This window comes from Melospiza melodia, chromosome Z, assembly GCF_035770615.1.
Source record: "Melospiza melodia melodia isolate bMelMel2 chromosome Z, bMelMel2.pri, whole genome shotgun sequence".
Classification (NCBI taxonomy): domain Eukaryota; kingdom Metazoa; phylum Chordata; class Aves; order Passeriformes; family Passerellidae; genus Melospiza; species Melospiza melodia.
Window position 1 is genome coordinate 8,716,019 of NC_086226.1, and position 16,981 is coordinate 8,732,999.

Consider the following 16,981-nt stretch of genomic DNA (forward strand, 5'->3'; position numbering starts at 1 on the left):
GGATTTTTGTATGTGGACGTTTTTGTGTGGTTCCATCTGATCATGAGCTTCCATGAGAATTGGGTGTTTTGCAGGGGAAACCTCCCATGCCCTTCAGCTTTGCCATCGAATATGGGCAGACCCATCTGCTGGACCTGCTGTACAGACAGCACAAGGTGGATCTGCATTACCAGATCTCTTGTCACTCCCTGCTCAAGGGAATTAAAACCACCTGGAGCAGCCCCCTTCCTCTGGGAGGACTCAGCTTCCCTCAGGCCAGCTCACAGCCTGGTTCTGGCCCTGAGCAGCGTTTGTAAGGGTCAATCCAGCACATTCATGCATTACTGTCAGTGAATGGAGATCCCCACCCAGCCTGGAGCCAGCCCTGTCCTGCCCACTGGGCTGTCCTGGCAGCATCACACACCTGATCGAGATCAGCTTCTCTCTGAGGACAGGGCAAAATGAGCAAACTCACCTGCACTGGAATGGCTGCTGGGAGTGGGGTCAGGTGCCAGGAGCTGTGGCTGGGAGCTCCCCATTGCTTTCTGTGGTACCCCAGTCTCTGCTTTGCCCTCAGACTCTGCACTGAGACAGTCGCTCAGGTGTAATGTCCCTGTAAATTACATGTGTGGGGCTTTTTTACAAACACAACCTCCTTGTAGATGTGAGGATCGCAGTGCAATGCTGCAGCCCTCCAGCAGCACCCCTGCACTCTGCACAACCCCTCAAGGAGCTTATTTCTACATGGAAAACCCCACATGGGGCAAAACTGAAGGAGCACAATCAAAATCCAGCTGTGTGGGGCTGCACAAGCCTTACTGTCAGTGAGTCCAAGGCAGTGGTAGTATGAGCACTATGTCAGCATCTGCAGCAGGGGTAAGGCTATTTCCAGCACTCTTGGAGGCCAGCTTACAATGCTGGGATTCTCTCCAGCTAAACCACTTGGGTTCAGATTTTCACTAACCCACCTCATTTCCTCATTTTTCTTAATCTCCCAGCAAAAAAGTTAAACCACTGGCTGCTTTGACCAGCTCCTTGCCTGGATTTAAATGACAAACTCCTGGCCACTGGGGGTCCTGGGCTGGCTTGTCCTTGGAAGATGGCAGAAGAGAGTAAAAGAGGGGTAATAGAGAATAAAATTGCAACCACGGAGCTTTGGCCAAGCAAGCAGCTTTGTCCTCAAGCATTACAAGACGATTGACCCCAATATCCTTGTGCCATGGGAAGAGGGAGATGTGCACCCCCTGCAGCATCCCTGTGATGTGGGCTGTGAGGAAAATGTGGCGGCCCAAGGCTGCTGCCTGCCCCGCTGTGTGGCCCCTGCAGGGCTGGATACTGCCCTCAACAGATCCCTCTTTGAAGGGCAGCTTTTCCTGTGAGGAAAGCATTCAGCCCTGATATGAACACTTCCAACGGCAGGGAATCCTCTTGAGCCTTTGGCAAGCTCTTCCAGGTGTCAAAAACATTTACAATGTTTTATGCATTTTCATCAGGCACTGATCTTTTCTCTGTGGTGCCCAGTGACAGGACCTGAGGGAATGGCCTCAGGTTGTGTCAGGAGAGATTTAGGTTGGATAATAGGAAAAGGTTCTTCTCCCAGGGGATGGCTGGGCACTGCAACAGCTCCCCAGGGAAGGGGGGAGTAAGCACCAAGCCTGACAGAGCTCAGAACTGTTTGGGCAATGCTCTCAGGCACATGGTGGATTCCTGGGGCTATCCTGTGCAGAACTAAGAGCAGGATTTGGTAATCCCTATGGGTCCCTTCCAACTCAGCATATTCCATGATTCTGTAAAAACCCTGCAGACAGGACTCTCCATAAAAAGGAAAGATTTGATTTGTTGTCCCCAAGTGTCTGTCTGTCCCCATCAGGCACAGAAAGAGTTGAGACAGACTGCTTGGCCCAACCAGCTCCTTTCCAGGTGGTTAAATATAGATAAAAGCAACTGAGAGCATCAGCCCAGCCCTTCAGAGAGGTGACTGTCCAGCTCTCCATGGCATTCCTCTGAAGTTTCTCACCAAGCTTGGCTCCCATCAGGGTGGCATCTCTCCTGACTCATAGCTTGGGGAGGACAAGATCTGCCCTGTACGTCCTCACTCTATGATTCAACTCTTCTAAATTCTGCCTTGAGAGACATCCCACATCTTGAAAGGCTTTTGGCCATGTCAGGGCCGGCATCCCCATCTTGTAAACCCTCAGCTCAGGCAGAGCTCAGGTGGTTTTCCTTACTGGGATCTATTGGCAGCTTTACTTTTAATAGCATGTACGTGATGTGGAGTGGGATAGACCACTCCAGCTCTGGCTGGCACGTTATAAATCTCAGAAAGGAAAAAAAAAAATGCAAAGGGCCAGGAGACTTGGGGGGGAAAGGGGGGGACCATGAAAAAAAAGCAGAAGAAAGAGGCTGTTTTCCCAGAACCCAAAAGCAGACAGGGGTGGGGAGCGGGAAAGGCAGGGTCGTACGGCTCGCTGGGGCAGAGTGTGCAGTTGTTTATACTGGAAATGAGTTTCTGTTTATTGCAAGCTATGGTGGGGAGACCACAAAGTGAACGTAAAACAAAATGGGAAGGGTGTGGGAAAAGTCAGGGGAGGGGGAGCGGGTGCCTTTGACAAACTCCAGAAGTCACGTCCAGTAATAAATCAAGCCGGGATCTGTCCCGGGACACAGGACCCAGAACATCTGCTTGGGCTGCAGGGAAGCCAGGCAGGCAAGGAGGGATCTCCCGGCCTTGCCTGGGGCCAGGCAAGAGGCAGAGGCTTGGGCAGCTCAGCCACCCATGGGTGCTGAGCTCAGCAGTGCTCAGATGCCTGCAGAGGTGTCAGAGCACCTGGGGTTCAGCAGGGAGCTGCTCTCAGGGCTGAGGGGTTTAACAGGCATCCTCTGTCAGCCTCTCCATCCTCAGTAGCCTTCCTTGACTGCTGTGTGCCTCAATTTCCCTGTAAGGTGACTGTAAGGTGGCACAGGATGCTTTCCTCCCATCTACCACTTTTCCAAAGCCCTGCAGTAATTCCCACGTGGGCAGGCAACTCCTGCATCATTTCAGAGCCTAGGCATGGTGTAGGTGTCACCAGGAAGGGAGGCCCACTGCCCAGTTCCAGGGCAGCAGGAATTAGTATGTTTACGGGGCTAGTGGTGAAATGAGAGACAAATCCCACAATAACTCCACTGGGACCAGCAACGCATCCATTCTGTGTACAGACTTTGAAGGTATTAAGTGCTAAGGATTTTGGTTTGACATCTGAATGCAGCTGCATTGTTGTGAGAAGCCCTTGCAGGTTATTGCTCCAGACCAAACTTCCATAAATAATCTATTGCCTTGGGTGTAGTGCTTCGGAAGGGGCGGTGAATGTTTGTTTTGCTGATTTAAGCATTCCCGTCCTCTTCTTCCTTTTCCCCTTCCCTGGAAAATGGATCCTATTAAACACTGCAGATGACACAACTCATGCCAATACATTTGCAACCCATTTTGGCTCATAGCGACAGCTGCTTTCGAGCTACAGACTTCCTCAAGTGTCCAAGTGAAGCATCAGCATGGGGGTGGAACAAAGACAGTGCATCTGCCCGGTGAGTCCTGGCCCTGTTCTTGCCTTTCCATCCCATATTAGTGCAGAAGGCAGGACAGAAAGCCGCCAAGATGCATGTGTGAGTTAGGACCCCAAAAGTCATTTGAGTTTCACTGTGCTGGGCCATGGTTTGAGCTGTTCTACCATAAAGCCGTGGGTGCTGCTGTGGGATCTGCTTTCCAGAAATGTCTCTGAACAACCTTCTGGGCATGGGGCAGGTACCCATGCAATGCCTCCAGCACCTCCCTCTGTCAGGCAAGCCCCAAGTCTTCCCATACTGCGTCCTGGCCAGGTTCAACCTCATGTCACCACTGGAAAGGGCCAAAACTTTGGCAGCACCACAGCATTTCCCCACTTATTCCAGATGGGTTGCCTTCCTTCCCACGCTGCTGGTGACTTATACATCACAGGACAGACCTAACTGCATTGGCATTAACCCAGTCAGAGGTGTTTTTTCTGCTCCAGTAGAGGATGGCAAACTACTGGATAAACCCAGACTGCTCTGCCCTGTCTGGTTTTTGCCAGCACACCCTTGCAGCCCTCATCTGCAGCCAAGCCCTGGCTCTCAGACCTGTCCCAGCTGCTCACCTCATCTCAGAAGGATTGTGGGCCATCTGTGTGCACCAAGAGGAGAGTCCCTGTTGCAGGAGGTGTTTGCAGTGTGCTTCTGATTCATGATAGGGAAATGGGACTCATGTGAGCCCAGCCACCACAGCATCCTTATGCTGCTGGCAAGATCCAGACCACGAGGCTTGCTCTTCACCTGTAATTTTCTGTGAAACGCTTCAGAGAGCACAGCAAAATCCTTCAGTGACTCTAATAACATTTCTCTCCAAAGCTCTAGGGTATTTTCCCCCCCCATCCCTGTGAAGTCATGCTTCAGGTCTGCTGAAATCCTAGCAAATGCCTCCTAAAATCCCCTGGAGCCCCTGCGACAGTTTATTGAGTCCAGGACTGTTTGACCTTGGAAGAGGTGAGAAAGGGAGGGGAAGAAAGAGCAGCTCTAGGCTTCCCTGCCAAACTGCTTGATCCATTGCTGAGCCCTTGCAGGGACCACAACACAGCCAGAAATCTCTCCCAGACCATCAGTGGGGTATCTGGGCACAGTGCCTTCCTCTCTCCTCTGCCCCAGGTCTCTCAAGCATCTCCCACTGTGCTGGGCAGTGCTGCTGCATGAACAATGTGCTGTGTTCCCTAAAAAAGCAGCAGTGCCCCAACCATTTGTGCATGGTGCCCATCCCAGCATCCTGGCCCCCTCATCCTGCCCAAAAAATGTCTGTGATCCTCTGGGTCCGAGCTCCTGCCCTGCTGTGGGTGCTTGGAGTGTGCAGGAAGGTTGCCCACCCTGCGGGAGCTCCGTGCTGGGGGCTCCCACCATTCCTCAGGAAATAATTAAAACACTGATAGCAGTATTTTTACATGACAATAAGTGCTTCAAGTGCTTTTTATTTCTTCTTTGTTGTAAGCAAATCAGAGGATGCGTGGCAGGCTGCTGTCCTCCACGAGGTGGGAGAGGCTGTGCTGAGCATCCAGATTATCACTGTCAGGACAGGCTTGGCAAGGATGCTGCTACTGCCACTGATCCGGTGCTGATGCTCCCAGGGAAGGTGTGTTTGCTTCTGGGGTTTCATTGTTAAAAGGCCATCGATAAATTACAGGGAGTCCGGAGGAAAATTGATTAAAGAATTAAAAGATATCCTATGACCTAAAGGGGAGATTAGGGGAATTTAGTGAGGTGCTTGCTGTGGAGTGGAGCTGGGGATGGTAGGGAGGGAGCAAAATGAAAACAACCTTGCAAAGGTGGTGATTAGAGCAGGTGGAAACAGTCTCTGTGAGTAAGTGAATTGGTTTGTGGCTCACGTTTTGTTTTGCAAATGCCAGGCTCTCGCACACGGTGGGAAGGGGCTCCCCAAGCTGGAGCTGCCCTGGCCACACATGGCACAAACATCCCCTGGGGTCTGCCCACTGCTGCTGGTGGGGATTCAAGCAGGATTTGAGGAAGATGAGCGTCGTGTTCATAAAGCAAAGGGCCTTTTTTTAGCTCCATTTCTTTACAGATGGGCTGGATAATGGGACCTCCCTTGAAGCCAGCTGAGTTAAGGACACGGCTATTACTTCCAAATGCAGTGAAGTTCGGAGCTGTGTGACTTACATCATCCCAAGGACCTCATTGCCTTAAGAAAAGAATGAGGCCAGGGTCTGATTGAGGCCTGAGGATAAAAAAACAGACATTAGTAACGAGAGCAGTGCTGTTGAGTAGTGCTATTAGCTGAGCTGGTATTGCAGCCACACGCCTCCTGAAATGTCACACACTTTTGTTTTTCATCTGCTTGGACACATTTTGGGTGAGCTACAGAGACTGATGATCTTCCTGCCTCCATCCCTAGGTACCAATAGCACAGGGGAAATTTCAGCTTGAACTGGGAACACTCCTACTGTTAGTGACATGTCTGATATTTTCTCAAAGACAGAGTGAGCAGTTAAGGACTGGTGTGGAGACCTCATTCCTTATGATAAATGAGGCATCTTCCCAAATGCCTGTCATTATTGGGCTATCATCATCCCTGAGCAGCCAGAATAACACCACAAACCAGAGCCACCCCTGTGGTGTCCATCTCAGCTCCAGTGCTGTGATTTTTCCAGACTTCATCATGCAGAAGCACAGGTGGGATGAGTCAGGTGGCTTCTCTGGATGTACCAAAGGAGGCTGACTGCTGCTGGGAGGACTCTCGCATATCCAGGGTGGGAATAGCATGGGGAGAAGCTCCTTCTGGTCCTGGGTCAGTTCTCTACACCCACCTCCAGCATCTCCTTTGGCTCCAGCCCAGCTGTTTTTGCAAGGAGCCTGCAGGTGGTTTCCCAGCAGGACTGCAACAATGACCTGAAGCTGGGCAAAGCCACCAGCATTGCAGGGGACAGGGCTTTCCACACTCACAGCACGGTCCTGGCAGCTGAGGGACAGGCACAGGCTGCAGATCAGCCCCAGGAGCAGAGCAGCATCTCACCAGGAGATCACCACGAGCAGAAGGGCAGCCCCAAGGATGTGAGTCACTGGCCGGGGGATGCTGAGTCTGTGTGAGCAGACCCAAATGCCGTCAGGATGGGCAAACACAGGATGAGCAAATGGCTCTGCCTGTGCACACATCTGGTGTGCTGTGTATTACAGATGCCCACTTTTAAGCCCCCTGTCCTGGCTGAATCCAAAGCAGAGCAGTCAGTACAGGCTCAAGGGCACCATGGGGTCTGTCCTGTGAGGGGATGGAAGAACAGACTGTGACATATTCCTAGCAGAACACATGAGTGAGACGGTGGTTTTCAATAAGTGCTGAAGGAAAGGAACTTTATATGCAAAAGCCAGTGCTAGTCTGAGGAGAAAGGGGGTAGGGGGTATATCTGCTTACTAACCACTCCCATCACTCCTCCTGCCCAGACAGGAGAAACCCAAAAATATTCTCTGTGCTGCCAAGAGAGTCAGAAACCTCTTACGGAAACCTCTCCATTTCCCATGGGTGAGAGGCCTCTCTGCCAGCAGGTACTTCCCTCTCTGGGGAAGAGGAGAGCAGGGAAGGGGACATAACCAGGCTGCATGTCAAGAGAGATGAAGAGAGCGGAGCCATTTTTGGAGAGCTGCTGCCTGTTAAAGGCAGCCCACACTCCCCCATGGGGAGATAGCTGGTAATATTCGTGGCTAGCTTGTTGCTCAGTGCATGACAAAGTGTTTATAGCTTCCCTCCAGAGGCTCCTCCTGGATAAATCTACAACTTCCAGGAGTTCTGGTGGGACAGCTTCGCCAAGGATACATGGCTGTTGATGGTCCCAGTTGTGTCTGATCACACCTGGTATTTTCCCTGTCTCCTCCATCTGGAGAGAGGATGGATTGCTTTCTTGCAGCTGTTAAATAAGGTGGTGGAGGGGGCAGGGGCATTGCATGGTGTAGGCTGTGCAGTGAATTTCTGCCTGGAGCTGGGGAAAGTGGGAGAAGGGAGTGCTGAGTTCTCTGCTGCATGCAGGGCAGGCATGAAGGCAGGGGATCCTTGGGGTCCACAATACCTGAAGAACCCCTGGGATCACCCTGCATTCCCCCTGCACGACCTAAAAAGGCACAGCTCTCCCTCTCAGCACTCAGGGAGGTTTCCTCTCTATGGCTTCTCCAGCTGAGCTCCCAAAGGAGATTGCTGGAGCTTTGCAGGCTGCTCTGGTCAAACCTTTTATCACAGAGAGCCAAGGAAGGCAGCTGCTTCTCCCTGGAGACCTGGGCTGTGATGTGCTCCCATGTGCACCCACCTCCACCTCCCTGGGGTGGGCAGCAGCTGCTGGGGAACCCATGAGTTGCAAGGAAGCATCTTGTGCCTGCATTGCCTGGGCACACTGCATCCAGCCCCATGTCGAGGAGAACAGTCCCCTGGAAGGAGAAATTAATTTGGCAGGGACTGGAAAACCCCATGTAATTCATGCCCTTCATCTTTCCCAGCCATTTTCAGAGAGACAGGCCCAGGATTCGGCTGGGTGGGAGCTGCAGGGGCATGAAGCTCTCCTCTCCAATCCCAGCCGTGGAAAGCCCTGAGAGTGTGCAGGCACTGAGAGCACGTCAGCCCCCTGCTCCCCTTCCCCGCTGCCTGGGCATGGCAGAGTGGCATCCCGGGATGCTCCAGCCCTGAGCTGCAGGCAGGGAAATGCTCTCCGTCCCCGGAGCCTCCCGAGGCCCCGTTTGCCGGCACTTTCCCCTCGTTCGCTGCACGCTCCCTCACCCCGGCCCGCTCTCCAGGTCTGCAGGAGCTGGACGGGGGCCCGGCACAGTCAATCCCCGAGCAGCCGGTAACGAGGTTCGGTCATCACTGCCCGGGGCTATGTGCGAACCGGTGACCTGGCTCTGAAATGGTTTATGTTACATGCAAATCCCCTCGCAGAGGTGTTGGGGGAGGAAAAGCCGGCCTCGCCGTGAACTCCCCGGGCTGATGAGCAAACCCCAGCGCTGCAGCGAGCTTCCCGTGCCCGGCCCGGCGCGGCGCTGCCGCATCCCGCCGCATCCCGGGTACCATCCCCGGGGTACCACAGCGAGCACCGCGGCCCCGGCCCCGCTCCAGGGCTGGCGGTGCTACTGTTATACACAAAACAATAATCAGCTGCCGTAACGAGGATGCAGAGTAGCTGAGCTGGCTTCCCTGCTGTTGTGCCGGCTCCAAGTGGAAACAGCTGCATTTGGTTTGGTTAAATGTTTTATTTACTCACAATTATCCCAGATAACAGGTTTGCGTTCGTTTGTTCAATATTTAATATTGTTTCAGAGCAAAGCTGCTCTTTGGTTTCTGGAGGAGGATTGCGGCGGGTCAGAAAGGATTTCCTGCTGTGGTGTGGTCCCAAGTGAAGGGTGGAGGTGTCCTGCGTCCCTGCTGTGCATCTCTCCCTAAGGCACCCGGCCTGGAATGCTGCCCCATGGGAATAAAGTCACCTCCAGGAGCACAGCTGAGTTTGGAGTGCTGGTGTGCTCAGCAGGATGGGCATTTCCCTGGGACAGCAATGCTGCCAAGCACCAGGGCTGCCAGAGGGAATGGGAACAAGAGAGTCTGTCATGGGTTTGGGATGCCAGATGGCTTCTCCTGCCTAAATCACCTTCCCGTAGCATCCTGCACCTTGGGGAGCACCTCCAGCAAAGGCTGCCATTCCAGAGAAACAGCCCACCCTGTGTCAGGGTTGCCAGAGCCCCTCTGCTCTTGCTCTTCCCTCTCACAGATCAATGGTGTGAGGTTTGCTTGATAATTTTCCAGAGGCTGGAGAATGGTCGAGTTTGAAGAGCAGCTCTGCTGTGCTGGAAGCAGCATGGCCTCATGCACTGCAGGATGGTGCAAACTCCAATGAGCCTGTGATCACACTGGGAACTTGCCCTGCCACTTTGGCTTAAAGTGGGATCCTTCTCTTCTCTTCTCTTCTCTTCTCTTCTCTTCTCTTCTCTTCTCTTCTCTTCTCTTCTCTTCTCTTCTCTTCTCTTCTCTTCTCTTCTCTTCTCTTCTCTTCTCTTCTCTTCTCTCTTCTCTCTTCTCTCTTCTCTCTTCTCTCTTCTCTCTTCTCTCTTCTCTCTTCTCTCTTCTCTCTTCTCTCTTCTCTCTTCTCTCTTCTCTCTTCTCTCCTCTCTCCTCTCTCCTCTCTCCTCTCTTCTCTTCTCCCAAAAATTTACAGCATTGCCTCTTGCCATGCTCACTGAATTTTCTGCAAGGGAAATGAGAAAATCCATAGCTTGGTTTATGAGCCCCAATCAGTGTAAAACAGGGCCTTTTAGAAATTTATCTGTTGCTGAGTCCACCTTTTTCTCCAGCACCTTCTTAGGGAATAAATTCTTGCTCTTTGAGGCTGGGGAGATGGCTCTTAGGTGGCAGCAGGGCCAGGGGTCTTTGGCTGCAGCTGCAGGTGTCCCTGGCCCATTTTGGGAGCTACCAGGGAGGTGCTGCAGTGTTGAGTCTGAGGGCTGGGCTGGATGCTGGCTGAATGTGGGCAGCTCTGGTGATCACTTGGGGTGCCTCACACTCCAGAGGGATATATCTTCAGTGTCAAATTTCAAGGGAAAGGAATGTCCCCCAGAAAATGTCCATTTGCTAAGCTTGGGGTGGCTTAGACTGAAAGGGAGAGACTTAAACCCTGTCTGCATCACTTGCCCAGGTCACCCAGGAGGTCAGTGAGAAACAAACCCATCTCATCCTGTGCACCTGCTCCCCTGGGTTCTCTAATTCTCTCTCAAATGAATGTTGCTGCATCAACTAAAAAAAAAACCAAAACAACAAACAACAACACAAAACCAACAAATTAAAAACACCTGCTTTATCCTTCTTGGAGAAGTGGTGGTTATGAGCATGATGTTCCTCGAACATAGGGAGCCTCACCTGCTGTCCTCCATACCCCTTCTCATCCTCACACTTATCCAAGAAGAACAGATGGTCAAGGGGAAACAGAGCAAATTCAAAGCCTCACCTCCCTTTCTTCCTCCAGCAACAAAACACAGTTGCACCCCAACATTTGGGTCCATGGAGGGACTGTCCCCAGCCACAGCCATGCTGCACTCCAGCTCAGGTGGCACATGGCGGACAGATGCTCCCCTGATACACCTGGCAGTAGAAATATGATTTATTCATCATTGTTTTCTTTGTTGTTTCCTACCAGCCTCCTGTACACAAACAGGCTTTTAGAAAAGCAGCATTAGATAAATAATACATCGTGCTGGCAGCCAGCATGTGCATAACAAAAGCATCTGTGTGGATGCGTGTGTGGAATAGCAAGGTCTGCTGCTCCCGTGCCCGCGTGCTCAGTGCTGGCATCTTGTGCCCAGGTGGGTTCCTATTGTGCTGTCCAAGCCTCCGCAGCTTTGCTTTTGGTCAGTTGGGTGGCTTTTTCCCTGTATTCTGTATTTCACACCACAGCACTGGTGTGAAAAAAAGTCACTGGGTGATGCCAAACTCCTGCTGTTTGCACCCCACGTGCCCACTGGACCAGTGCCCACTGCTCCTGCCATGGGCGCGTGGGGTGCAAACAGCAGGAGTCTGGCAGCAGAACAGCACTGGTTGTGGGGCAGCACGGGGCTCCTGCCCGTGTGCAGGCGGGCTGTGTCACAGCTGTACCTCTAGCTCGAGCACATGCTGCTGCCATGGACCCTGGAGCTTTTGCTGGCCCCAGACCGAGATGATGAGTTATGCAGGTGACCCCAAAAGCACACCATGGGCTCATTATCCCCCATCAGCCCAGCGCCTGAATGTGCCCCGAGTGCACCAGAAAAAATACCTCCTACAGAAGTGTTTGAGAGGCCTCTTAAAACTTTTATTGGTGCTATTTTTTGTATCCCTCCACCTGTGGAGCAAGGCATCTTTAGTGCATTCAGCCCTCAGCAGGAGAGGAAAATTATAACTGATCCATTTCAGAAACCTCTAAAAGTGACCTAAAATAACTTTTCTATATATAAAAGTGTCATGATTTTAATGTCCATTATCTCATGACCTAGCAGAGCTAGGAAAAGCTCTTGTAGATCATTTTTAGTGGTTTCTAAAATGGATTGGTCACAGTTTTCCCCTGCACAGTGGGACTGAGGGTACAAGGACAACTGGGCTTTAGAGATGAGGAGGGAAACAAAAATCGGTTTCTGTGCTGGTGTATCCAAAACTGTTTCATCCTCCAGGACTACTGGTGGTGCTGTCCCCCGCAGAGCAGAAGTTCTGAAGCTGGTCAAGTGACAGCTATTTCCAAAAAGCTGTAGAGACAGAGTTAAACGGATGCAAAGCACGAGGCTGGGAAAGCCAGCTCTATCCATGCTACTGGCCTTTTCAGGGATCTGCAGGGACAGTGACCCTGGCACCAGCTTTCACTGCTGTGGCAGACCCAGATTTTGCTGGAGCATCTCACAGTTTGTGAGCCACGTGCCCAGATGGGACGTGCTCAGCTCTGAGCCTTTCCTCACCTCACCCAGGGCTTTTGCAGTGAGGCTGGTTGCAACCCAAGCCTCTGGGAAGCTGCCACAGCCAGGCATTAAGCATGCTGGGTTTTCAGAGAGGACATCAGCAGAGCACATGGGAGAAGTGGCTCCCTGCCATGCAAGAGGTTAATAGACAGATTAGAGAGGGCAGGCGCTGTTTGTGGCAGAAAGAAAAGGGCTCTGCTTTTACACAGTTCAGCAGCTCTATGAGGCAACACGGGTGTAAATATTTGCCAGAATTAGGGAGGCTGTGTGCAGGAGCCCAGGGAGGAGTGCCCGAGTAGCTCAACCTGTTGTTTGGGCTGTTTGTGGTGTGGGGCAGGTGCTGAGAGCTGGACATCATCTGGGGGAGGATGGAGAAGGTTGGAGCAGGACACCCCACACCCAGCAGCACTGCCTAAAACCTCAGGGCAGAAAAAGCCTTTAATGCTGCTCCCTTGATGGCTTTGTTTTCCTCCACTGCCTTTCTTGCTCTCTCTGTTGGCCTGATGGGCTGGCCCACCTCCAAAGACAGCATTACAGCACGCTGGATCGATTGGAGCCTGCAATTTTATTTGCTGTCTTTAAGAGCCTTTGATGGGCAGCCTGAGCCGTGCCAGTGAGCGCCTTTCCTGGGAGAGGAGGGGAGAGGAACAAGGTTGCAGGCTGCCATCTCCCATGGGAGGATGAGGAACCTGCCACCAGCTTGGAGAACATACCAAGGCTGGGTGGGCAAAGAGAGCCCTCCTGATGCAGCAAGGCAGCTGGGAAGGGGTTGCAGCTCCATCCTTTGTGGTGCCTGGCAGTGGTGGCCACGGTCACCCATGTGTGCCATGGTCACAGCCCCCAGTGGCACACTGCATGGGCCTCACGCTCTGCCATGAACCTTCTGCCCATCAAGGTGGAAAAGGGGATATCTGCCTGACAGAAAAAGAGGGCAAAGGTTGGGCTGAGACAGGCTCCATACAGCAGCTTCCCTTGGGCTGCATCTGTCCTTGAACTCTGCATCGGGAGGGCAGAGATGTGAGGATCACTTTATTTCCCTTCCCCAGGCTCTCCTTCCTCCTCTGGCTTGCTGAAAGACACCAGAGGCTAAGAGGTGGAGCAGGCTGGACACAAAAGGTTGGGGCTGCTCTTGGGGGCCAGCCTAGAAGCAGAGGGCAGGATTTTCACGGCACTCAATGCTGTGGAAATGGGGCACCTTCAAAGGCTGCTGCAGAGAGGGGATCGAAGCGGGATGCAGGATGCGCAGCCCTCCCTCCTCCTCCCAGCCAAACGAACCTGGAGGAGCGAGCCCGCCCCAGCCTCCTCAGCGGAGGAGTTAGCACAGATCACCAAGAGCCAGATCCGCCGTGATACTGGAGACAACAGAGATAAATTATCCTGAGATGGACTAATTGCGGCGCACAGCAGTGCAGCATCTTGGGCCGCGCCGGTAGGGCTGCACCCTGCAGGACTCCAGGAATGCTCGAAAAAGCCCCGCCTGCTTCAGCCCGGCTTCCCTGCGACTCCCGGTCCCGGGAGGAACAGCTGAACACCAGCAGCAAATGTGCGAGCCGCCCACGGTGGCATCCCCGGTGTCCCCAGCATCCCCGAGCAGCAGTGCCAGCCCCATCCCGCTTTGCCGGGCAGGTGCTGCTAGCCCACAGTGCCACCACGCGGTCACCCGGCACCCAGAGGCTGTCCCCAGCCCCCCTGCACCCCTTCAGTCCCCCCGGGACACCCCCGACCCCGCATTGCACCCCGCAAACAGCAATGCTGCCCTTGCCCAGGGCCGGCAGGGAAGGGGTTAAGGAGCCTGCGGGGAGGAGGAAGAGGATGGCGCTGTATCAGGGATCAGGCCCTTGTCTCTGGCTTTGCGATTAGCCATTCTGTTTGGACGTGGAGGGTCTGCTTGAATAATTTAACCCGGAGGCTCATTAACCAGGCTCTGGCCTTCGTCTGCCGGCTGAAGGCTGAAATGGCCATTAGGAGGAACACGGAGCGGAGCGGCACAGCCCTCCCTCCTTCCCTCCCTCCCGCCGGCCCCCTCCGCTCCCGCTCCCTCTCCCTCTCCTCCTTGCTCCCTGGCTCTGCTGCACTTGGCTCCCTTATCAGCTGCTTGCCCTCCAAGCCCTGCCCCAGGGGTGCACAAGGCCCGTGCCTCAGTTTCCCCGCTGCAGACCGTGGTAGGCTGTAGGCTCCAGCCGCAGGTGGGGCTCGTTCCCGGGAAAGCTGTGCCCCAGCGTGTGCCGTACCAGTGACACCCGGGCTCCGCGGCTGGAGAGGCTCCGGGGCCGCCGGGTCTGCTCGGTTTGATTCAAAAAGCCTGCTGGGAAAGAAGAGCAGGCCCTGGGATATTCCCAGTGGATGGATGGGGATGAGGGCTGACGAAGGAAGGGGAAGAGGGAGCACCACAGGATCAGACAGCCTTTCCAAGGGGAATCCTGGTGCACATCCAGCCCAGAGAGTGTATTTTATGGCAAGGCACTGTGCCAGGGTGCTGTTCTTCACAATCAGCGCAAGTGCCTGGGTACCAAGAAGAGTTGACTTTGGTGTCAGATCAGGTAAGGTTTTTACCCACAAGGGCAAAATTTATCAGCCAAAATGTATCAAATCTCATTCTTTGCATGCACCTTCCCTCAGCATTTAGCAGAGCTTTCCTGCAGCCCTTGCTGTGCTCCTGCAGAAAGCAGAGTGCGCTGCACATGCCTCCAGGAAAGCCAAGTACAGTGTGAACACTTCACTGGGTTTAAAATCCTCTCGTGCCTCCAACCTCTAGGATCAGCTGGTGAGGCCAGAGTGTTGCAGCCTAAATTGCTACTAGTAAAGTCCAAGGTAAAGAAGCAAAAATGACCTTTGCATAATATCCACAGATGTTTAATTCAGCCACATGGTGAGACGTTCAGGTCCCAGCCCACACACGTGGAGAGTCCCCCTGTCCTTCTCCAGGGGCCTGGGGGCTGACCCTGGTCTCAGGGCAGTACAAAGATAAGGGCCAACCAGGGAAATGGGAGGCAGTGGCTCAGGAACACCTGTGTTCAGACATAGGAACGGGGGAAGGAGCCAATGGGATGTAACTTAGGAGATGCCTCCCAAAGGTTCCACACCAGAGGAAGGCTGCTCCCCCTGGGTGCTCTCATCCTGTCTCCTTTTGCCTTTGGGACTCTTTGGAGGCAGTGAGCAGAGTCAGGGATGCTCTTCCCCATGCCAACAGCATCAACACTGTTAGTCCTCTTGCAGAACTGGATTGTCTCCACTGGTTTTAGTTTCCTCCTCATCTTGGTCCTTCTTCTTCCCTTTGGTGACCTCTGATCATTTGCAGGACCATCCCTCAATAAGTTTATCACTCCCCAGGGATGTGGCAGAGAAAGCTGTGAGCAGTGTAGATTAATGGGGTCAAGAGAGCAGCACCTCCTCCTCATCAGCAACATCTCTGTCACAGCCTTGAAGACAATTTCCCCTGGTACCTGCAAACCATCTCTATCACTCCACCCCTCATTAGAAGCAGTGAGCTGCCCAAGGAGGTGAGGTTTGCACTGCCCAGCCCAAAGCAAGGTGCCGTAGAGGACCTCAGCAGAAGACGTGGGACAAAGATCCCCAGATCCTTCCAACACAGACCAGGCTCCCCTTGCAAACTCTTCCCCCCCAGTGTGGCAGCATCTGGCAGTGATGGGTCATCCCTTTGCTCAGAACATGGTGATAAGCCCACCTCAGGAGGCTAATTAGGTTAATTACCCTTTCTCTTTCCCTGGCAGTGCCCCCGAAGGAGCCAGTGCTGATGTGCCGGTCCAACAACTACCCGAAGGGTTTCTACTGCAGCTGGCACCTGCCCACTCCCACCTACATCCCCAACTCCTTCAACATCTCTGTCATGTAAGTGTCTGGGAATAAAGGGTGCAGCAGGCTGAGTTTCAATCCCCGCAGCCTGGAGCAGGTCTCAGGTAGTGCCATGAAGTCTTGGGGCAGTGGGTCTGACCTGTGCTGAGCATATGGCATCAGTGTCCCAAAAGTGGGCATGGGGAAGGATTTTCTGAGGACATACAAACTGGATGTTTGGGACCAGGACTTTGTGCCAAGAAAGTTTCAATTTCCTTAGAAGGGACCAGGAAAGTCCCCATCCCCCAGGTCCCCTTTCCCTGCTTCCCAAGACCATCGTCTCTGCACCACTTGTCTGTAGTGGATGTTGTGCCCACTGCTTTTTGACACATTTGGCACATCCATGCTCTTTCCTGGTGTAAGCTGGTTGTTGTTGGGCAGAAGCAGTGTCTCTCACCTAGAGCTGGCCATGGTATGGCATCATTCCCTACCCTGAGTCAGATTCTGGCACAGGTCTTATAGAGGCTGATGCCATGTATTATCTTCTGAGGTTGTGTCACCATCAGGAGACCTTGTTCCTCCCATGGGAGGGCCAGAGCCAAACCCAACCCCAGCAGGGTCCCATTCTTCCCTTGGGGCCAGCATGAGGATGTTCACTGAAGCCTCTGTGTAGGCCTGGGAGAAAACCTCATAGACAGGAGCCCACACAATTCCCTGGCAGGAGGAGCGCAGCCCTTAGGCTGCAGTGAGGGCTGGTGCATGGGGACCATTGTCTTAGTGGGCATGCAGAGCTGCACAGTCTGCCTCCTTCCTCCAGCAGCTTGGGTAACTGCATCCACAGGTAACAGCTCTCTCCCTCTGCATTCCAGACACGGCACGAAAGACATGGTGTGTGAGAAGGATGCCGTTCCCAAAAACAGGTGTCACATCAGATACCTCCAGCTCTTCTCGACGGTGAAGTACAAGGTGACGCTGACAGTCACAAATCCTCTGGGCAAAAACTTCACCACGCTCACCTTTGACGAGTTCGCCATAGGTAACTTCCACAGCAGCAGCAGGCGGTGCTGGGGCTGGCTTGCTCTGCATTGTCATCCCCTGGGAAAATGGGGAAGGGAAGGGACTGGCTCTCTGGGTGGAGATTCTGCCTATCCATGGAGATGGGGTCTGAGCCACTCTGGCCTCCTCCCTGTGCTCCTCCCATTCTCAGGGCCCT

The 16,981-nt window shown here is 53.4% G+C and overlaps 1 protein-coding gene across 5 annotated transcripts in view; it reads left to right on the forward strand.

The window, feature by feature from the left end:
• CNTFR (ciliary neurotrophic factor receptor) overlaps positions 1-16,981 on the forward strand; it is a 202,286-nt gene that overhangs the window by 163,859 nt on the left and 21,446 nt on the right. For all 5 annotated transcript variants that reach the window (XM_063180400.1, XM_063180402.1, XM_063180403.1 and 2 more), the window contains 2 exons: positions 15,708-15,825; positions 16,638-16,804. In XM_063180400.1, the coding sequence (XP_063036470.1) occupies positions 15,708-15,825; positions 16,638-16,804 (285 nt within the window). The remainder of the gene's footprint in view (positions 1-15,707; positions 15,826-16,637; positions 16,805-16,981) is intronic.